At 42.2% G+C, this 8,525-nt stretch overlaps 1 protein-coding gene across 1 annotated transcript; it reads left to right on the top strand.

Moving 5' to 3' along the window:
• Window positions 1–1,155: 1,155 nt before the first annotated feature.
• LOC309402069 (olfactory receptor 14J1-like) lies at window positions 1,156–2,070 on the top strand (the record flags this gene model as incomplete). Its single annotated transcript, XM_081971579.1, has 1 exon — window positions 1,156–2,070. The coding sequence occupies one exon, from the start codon at window positions 1,156–1,158 to the stop codon at window positions 2,068–2,070; it is 915 nt and encodes a 304-aa protein (XP_081827705.1).
• Between the last annotated feature and the right edge of the window lie 6,455 nt (window positions 2,071–8,525).

Here is an 8,525-nt window from a genome sequence, read left to right as displayed (position 1 = left end):
CCCTTCACATGAAATATTGATTTTATTCCTATCATGACTGGCCTCGTATCGTATTTTGTATGTATGTTTGCATTTACAAGTATTCACAGTAATTTGTGCCTGTCCTTTTTACAAAAAAAAGTTTACATTTATTGCAATTATTAATTATTTTGAGTTGACAAAATTAACAGCATCAGTATGATTGGTTATGTGCCATCAAGTTGTGTAAACTCTTAGAAACCATCTAAAATATTTTCTCTACATGCAGTAACACATTTCCTTCAAAATCGATGTTTGTTTGAGGAGGAGAGAATAGGAGGGGGAAATATAATTTACAGAATCACAGTTTAAACACATTGTTAATATGCCTATTTTCTTGCTGTATGTTGGAGGAATATTCAGAAACAAACTTTAATCATCTTTATTTTCTAGATAATGCGCTTGGACATATGATTCTATTTCAGAAAGAATATTGTAACATGGGAGTATACTCTGGCAAGAAATGTGGCAGCAAGACTAATTAAGGCAATTCGGCTAATTATATTATATCTAAGAGATTTGAAGTATTATGTAAAGGTGATGTATTTATCTGAATGCTGATTCTTTGTATTTATCACATATGCCTTTTAATATTGTATTTCCCTTTATCTATTTTATCCTGAAACTAGTTCCTGTATTTTATTTTTATCTTATTTTAATTGAATATTATTGTAACACTCATAACACAATCAAAATGGCTATTTCAAATTCATACATTGAAATTTGCCCAGAGAATTGGATTTAACTTTCTAACTCTTAAAATTATGGAGACCAGAGCAGTAATTTGACAACTGTACTTATATTTTTTTGAAACAGTACCTTTTAAATATCTATTTAGGGACTTTATTTTCATTCTCATAAGTTGATAGGCATGGGAAGCAAAATTAGAATTAGTATCAATTATATTATCTCTAATCAGTTGTCATTGGTCTGAACTTTGAAATAGCACTGAGAATATTCCAATACAGACTAAAGTTCTCATCAGAAGTTCTGATGACAAACCTATTACCAAAATATTGGCCCACAAATGGCCTGTTGATTCTAGAATTGCACTCATGAACTGACATGAAAAAGGCTGCATTCAAAATGATTGTATTTTTTTTCTTTCCAGAGACATCACTTAGAATATTATAAAACATGGATAATCAATCAACTATCTCTGATTTTCTGCTCTTTGAGTTCTCAAAAATACATGAACTACAAATGTTACATTTCTTTGCTTTCCTGGTATTGTATTTGGCAATTCTAATAGGGAACCTCCTCATCATATCTGCAATAATTTTGAACCATCATTTGCATACTCCCATGTATCTCTTTTTGTTGAACTTAGCCATACAAGACCTTGGCACCACTTCAGTCATTGTTCCTAAATCCATGGCCAATATGCTGATGAACACAAGACACATTTCTTATCTTGGATGTGCTTCTCAAGTCTTCCTTCTGGTCTTTTTTCTGGGATCTGATATTTGGATCCTTACAGTCATGGCCTATGATCGTTATGTGGCCATTTGCAATCCATTACATTATCAAACAATAATGAACAAACAAGCCTGCATTTACATGATTCTTGCTGTATGGGGCAGCAGCCTTCTTAATGGATCATTGCATACTTGTTTTACATTTGGAACAACTTTTTGTTCCAATAACATCAATCAATTTTTCTGTGACATCCCACAGTTACTTAAACTCACCTGTTCAGGTTTTAACCAAAATGAAATCAGACTAATAGTGTTTGTTTGTGCTTTAGGATTTGTTTGTTTTTTCTTTATTCTTTATACATATGTGTCCATTTTCACTGCTGTGCTGAAAATTCGCTCCTTGGAAGGAAGGAAAAAATCAATTTCTACTTGCCTACCCCATCTTATTGTAGTTTCCATGTTCCTATTATCTGCATTTATTGCTCATCTGGAGCCTCCTTCCAGTAATCCAAATTTAGCATCAACTGTGATGTATTCCCTTATCCCACCTCTTTTGAATCCTATTATTTATAGTATGAGAAACAGCAGTATCAACCTTGCCCTTTCAAAATTTTTAAATAAGAGCAACTCTTAGAGGAAAAAAACTGTTCTGTTTTGTTTTATTTTATAAGTACTTATTTTGTTTTGTGATTGTATCTATGGCTCCATTAGCTCCAGACATAGAATTGTAAGTGAAACTTGAGTATATTTCTATGTGCCCAATGAACCTAAATGTCAATTTTCAAGATCTTGCAGATTTTATGGCTTTCCTTTCGATATCTACTAGGTGAATGAAGCCACACAAAGCTGAGAAGTATCTCAGTCAATTTCTATTCAGCTTGATGGATTTCTCACAAATAGAAATATTTCTATCATTTCATCATAGCTAGGCAGAGAGAAGCTATTGAACTAAAATGTTCATGATTTATCATTTATCTCCTTAGATAAATCTAGCTAGTCGGCTAGCCCACCAGCTTACCCCTTTCCATCTAGGGTAAGGACAATCCCACAACAAACTATGATTCCATCTTCAGCACTTGAAATAATCTTGCCCCAGTGATATAATTGTATGATTTTTGTATGATCTTCACGCACACGAGGTCTGACCTACTGCTACTGCAAGAGTCCTCCCTCTCGCAGGTATGGCCTCCAGCCCTTTCAAGGGCCCACCTTGAGGATGGGTTTATTAACCCGGAGAGGTGGAGGAAGCACAAACTAAGGGGCTTTTTAATGAATCGTTTTTTAAGAATTTTAAGGGGTTCTAGGGTTGGGAGGGGTGGATCAGGTCAGGAGTGATGGTAGAGCCAGGCGAATAGGTGTGGTCAAGAGAGGAGAGAGCAGAGTGGGGGAGGAGAGGGAAGATAGCATTCCAATACAGGGCTCTTTGATACCAACGGTCGTGGGGAGGGGCAGGTGTGAGGACAGATTAAGAACTCGTAGTCGGTTGGGAGACCGTGGTTATTGGTCATACCTGGTCGCTTGTACCAACCCCCGCATACTAGGTGGTCAGGATCTAGAGACCCAGGGCCTGCGGCTGTTGTTATGCAATGCGAGGTCTGTTGACAACAAGGCCCCTCTCATCAATGATTTGATTCTGGAGGGGGAGCCAGACTGAGACCTGGTTGGGCCACGAGGGAGGTCTACCTCTCGTGGAAATGTGCCCAACAGTTTATCGAGCATTCCACCAGCCACGGGCCCAGGGAAGGGGCGGTGGGGTAGCAGTGATTATCCGGGAAGACTTAGAGCCGAGAGAGTTCACTGTGCCGCAGACATCCGGGTGTGAGTCCCTTGTCGTGAGATGGGGCCCGGGGAGACAGTTGGGCCTGCTGATAGTATACCTGGCTCCTCGCTATACATCAGCGGCCCTGCCTGAACTCCTCAAGCTGATCGCATCGGTGGCGGTTGAGACCCCCAGACTTTTAGTGATGGGGGATTTCAACCTGCCGTCAATGGGAGAAGCGTCCGAGGGGGTTCGGGAGTTCATGGCTTCCATGACAGCCATGGACCTGACTCAATTAATTCAGGGCCCTACACACAAAGGAGGCCACACGCTGGACCTCGTTTTTGTCTCTGGCCAGTGGACGAGTGATCTGGGAATAGGGGATTTAACTATCACTCCCCTGTCATGGTCAGATCACTCACTTCTCTGACTTGACTTCCCTGGTGCTACCCCCCGCTGCAGGGAGGCGGAGCCGGAAGGCATTAGATGGTTCCGCCCCAAGCACCTGATGGAACCGGATAAGTTCCAAACGGAGCTTGGGCCACCTCCTGTAGACCTGACCCGCCCTCGGGTAGAGGACCTGGTAGCCGCATGGAATAGTGCGACTGCTGGGGCCCTAGACCGAGTGGCGCCTTTGCGGCCTCTCCTGCGGCAACGAACCACCCTGGCCCCTTGGTTTACTGAGGAGCTAAGTGTGATGAAACGCCACAAGAGACGCCTAGAGAGTCATTGGAGATCCTCCCGCTCCGAATTTGACCGAGCACAGGTACGAACCTACTTAAGGACGTACCTTGTGGCATTAAGAGCGGCCAAACGTCGACATTGTGCCGCTCTTATTGCATCCGCAGATAACCGCCCTGCCGCCCTGTTTCGGGTGACTCGCTCCCTTCTGTCTCAGAGGCCGCGGGAAGCCCCTCTACAGGGCAGGGCAGAGGAATTTGGGAAATATCTGCAGGATAAAATCGCTCAGATCCGGAGGGAATGGGTCCCTTTCAGTGGGCTAGGGGAGACGCCCGAGGCGAGTCTTGAGAGACCACTCTAGGAGGAGTTTGACTCGGTTGCCATCGAGGATTTGGACAGGTTACGTGGACGTCTGCGACCTACCACATGTTTATTGGACCCGTGTCCCTCCTGGCTTGTACTGGCATCCTGGGAGGTTACACGTGGCTGGCTCCTGGGCCTAGTGAATGCTTCGTTGGGCGAGGGGTCTCTGCCGAGCGCCTTCAAAGATGTGATTGTGAGACCCTTACTCAAGAAGCCTTCCCTGGACCCAACGGAGCTAGCCAACTACCATCCTGTCTCCAACCTTCCCTTCTTAGCGAAGGTTGTAGAGAGTGTGCTGGCCCAACAGTTCCCACGTCACCTGGAGGAAAATGATTACCTAGACCCACGCCAGTCCGGCTTCCGACCCGGGCACAGCACGGAGACGGCCTTGGTCGCGTTGGTTGATGATCTCCGGAGGGCCAGAGATAGGGGTTGTTCCTCTATCCTGGTCCTATTAGATCTCTCAGCAGCTTTTGATACCATCGACCATGGTATCCTGTTTCACCAGCTGGAGGGGTTGGGGGTTAGGGGCCCCGTTTTACGGTGGTTCGGCTCCTACCTCTCCGGCCGGATGCAACGTGTGTTGGCAGGGGAGCAGAGATCGACCCTGAGCCCCCTCACTGGTGGGGTGCCACAGGGGTCGGTCCTCTCGCCACTCCTGTTCAACACATACATGAAGCCGCTGGGCAAGATCATTCGTGGCTTTGGGGTGGGATATGATCTGTACGCTGATGATACTCAGCTGTACATTTCCACCCCGAACCACCCCAACGAGGCCGTCGAAATGATGTCCCGGTGTTTGGAAGCCGTACGGGTATGGATGGGTGACAACCGACTCAAACTCAACCCCTCCAAGATGGAGTGGCTGTGGCTTCCGGCCCCCTGGTTCAACCAGTTGCTTCCATCTCTGGCCATCGGGGGCGAGCACCTGGCCCCCATGGAGCGGGCGCGCAATTTGGGCGTCCTCCTGGATGCTCGGCTGTCCATGGATGACCATGTAACAGCCATGGCAAAGGGGGCGTTCCACCAGGTCCGTCTGGTGCGCCAATTGCGCCCCCTATTGGACCGGTATGCCTTATGCACAGTCACCCATGCGCTGGTGATGTCTCGCCTAGACTACTGCAATGCTCTCTACATGGGGCTTCCCTTGAGATGCACTCGGAGACTACAGTTGGTCCAGAATGCGGCCGCACGGGTGATTATGGGGAGTTCTAGATACTCCCATGTAACACCTCTCCTGCGCGAGCTGCACTGGCTTCCTGTGGTCTATCGGGTGCATTTCAAGGTTTTGATTACAATCTTCAAAACGCTCCATGGCACAGGACCTAGCTATGTGCGGGATCGCATCCTGCCCCATAAATCCCTACGACCAATCCGCTCACACAGAGAGGGACTTCTCCGGGTGCCGTCCACTAAACTGTGTCGGGGGGCGACACCCAGGAGTAGGGCCTTCTCTGTGATGGGCCCGGCCCTTTGGAATGACCTCCCCCTCGACATTAGGATTACCTCCGATCTCCGCTCCTTCCATGTAAAGCTCAAGACCCACCTTTTTCAATTATCTGGCCTGGCTCAGCCGTAGTTCCATCCTATTCCTCCTGACAGTCTTTTTAAATTCGTAATTTCTTAAATTGGGGTATTTTAATTGCTAATTTTATTACTATTACTGTATGTATTTAATGACTGCTATCTTCTCCGGGTATGTGTATGCGTGTATGTGTATGTGTATGTGTATGTGTATATGTATATATATATATATGTGTGCTTTTATTGTACGCCGCCCCGAGTCCCTTGTGGAGAGGGAGCGGCTAACAAATTAAATTTATTTATATTTATTTATTGGGACCATGTTTAAGCAACATCAAGCTGTAGACCATTCATTGCTGGGATAAACCGAACTGAATCTGCTGTTTTGTATAATTTTTGACTATTCATTTTTTTTGAAAATTTATATTGCCACCTACTCATGTGTGGCAACTCAAGGTGGCTTAATTTAGATACATACATTCCATTTTTTAAAAAAATCTGGATACACTTCTGACCAACTAATGTTGTTTTGCAAAAGTAATCAAAAGTAATGTCATTACATATGAGAATAGGCAAATGTCATGGAAATGTATATAAATAAATCTCTATTTATCCTACATTGCCATTTGGACATTTCAATCTCATTACCTCTAGCACAGATATGAATAAGGTAAGCATTAAGACATTATGGAGTTCATGAAAATTTGTCATTAGATTAAAGAGATCTCAAAAGATACCAAATCAAATTAATCTATAGTATGGATAAGTTGTTCAGACTATTAACTGAGTTAAAAACTATTTCCATGACCCTACACAATAAAAATGGTGTAAGTAGTGAATATAAAACTCAAAGACAGACTGTGAACCTTCATTTGTCAAATAGGGTCCAAAGAATAGAATGCATTTGTATTGGAAGGGCTATTTAAGTCTAAGAGATGTATGGTGATTCTCCTTAGAACTGTGATGAGTCAAGAATTAAGCTCTTCTGGTGCTCATGCATCAGAAAGTAATACAAGGTGCACATCAAGTAGCCTGCCAATTTATTATTTCAGAACTGAAATGGCATAATGTTCAGAATTTCCATATAAAACATTGTACACTTTTAACGGTTGGTTCTCCTTACTATCCTTTCCCAGTATAGATATATTGGTGTAAATGTTTATGTGTATATGTATATTTGCAACTCTGTGTTCAAATAGATATCCTGTGTGAATATAAATTTGGATCATTCAAATGCGAGTTTCCAATTTTGAGACTCAAGGAGGGCATAACTAATTGAGATATGCATTGAGGGTTCAAGAACAAATCATTTTAATCCAGATAGAAATTGGATTAAAAGAAAAAAGTCTGTAAAATATGGTTGGGAAGGTGAAATGGTTTTTTCCTTTTAGGAGACAAAGTGATGACAATGGCAGAAGTCACTGCCAGATTTCAAGTGGGTATTTTCAAAAAGAAGAAAATTCTTCCATCAACAAAAATAGTTTATTGCAAGAGGTTAGTTAAAATGTGACTGTTTCTGAAATACAATAAATTTTTGGATCCCAGCTTTTTTGACCTGGCCTCTGGGGACACTAACCGTAGTTTGTGCATCCTGGGGAAATATGTGTCAACTTTCCAGATAACATCCAAAATTAAATCAGAGTCCAATGCAACGTGCTACTCGAAATTCCAATTTATTAAAAGAGCCATGCTGGCACATCTGAGGGAAAACCCAAATTCTTCCATTTTCCCCTCAAAGTTAAAGTTCATGGTCTTGCCCTCACACCCACAAGTCCATCACACAATCCAATCTTCCACTGCCGTGCTGGCAGATCCATCCATCCAGTTCCGGTCAGGTGCCGATTTGTCAAGACAAAGGATGACCTTGGCCATCTAGAAATGAATTTTATTTTCGCTACATAACATTCTGCTTTTTATTATCCTCCTCCCAACTCCCCACTAATGAAACAGCATAGTAGAAAGAAGTGTGGCAGGCCAAAGATCCAAAAGGAACATGGCTGCAGGCCTGACAATATGACGATGATGATTCCTCAATACCATTCCAAACAGAAACCATGAAATCATTTTTACAGAGATGAACAAAGATGAAAATGAAATTGATTGGTGGTTGGTTGGGTTTATAAGCTGCACAAGTCATAATAGACCCTGAGCATGTATATTCTCAAAAGTATTTATGTGTTTATATTTCTGTAGCCAGGTACAAAAAACCATACCTTTAAAAAAAATGAGAAAAAATATTGGCACGTTCAATGCAACACAAATACAACTCATGTTATTTATTTACTTGTTTGTTTATGTATTTATTTGACACCCATTTTCTGGTTCAGGTGACTTCTCAATCTACATTAATTTAACTTTTTTTTTAATTTCTCCAAATTGTGTATTCACAAATAAGCCTCTGCTTTTATAATCTTATTAACTATGATGAATAGATTTCTGAAAGGAGCCACAACTCATAGAAAACAGCAAATGATCTGCTGAAAAGATCAGCTGACATTGGAACAGTTTTTAACAAGTCTTGTTTTTTATATAGCAATGATCTACAAGAAGGAGTAACCTGATCTTATCATAAAAGTCATTGTTGAAAATATGCACAACAAAAACCTTAACATGCCTCAAGTTTTCTAACAAAGTATTTTGGATCCATTAAATAAAAAATCAACAGTTGTTTACAATCACACAAGATGCATTTGAAAGAAAAAGTGTAAACTCTCTGAATAATAGTATATGAAGGTTGTATGTAATGTCTCCAATCTTCCAGT

Source organism: Natrix helvetica, assembly GCF_964273705.1.
Source record: "Natrix helvetica genome assembly, chromosome: Z".
Classification (NCBI taxonomy): Eukaryota; Metazoa; Chordata; class Lepidosauria; order Squamata; family Natricidae; genus Natrix; species Natrix helvetica.
Note: the sequence above shows the minus strand (reverse complement) of the source record. Positions and strands in the feature narration are given on the sequence as shown.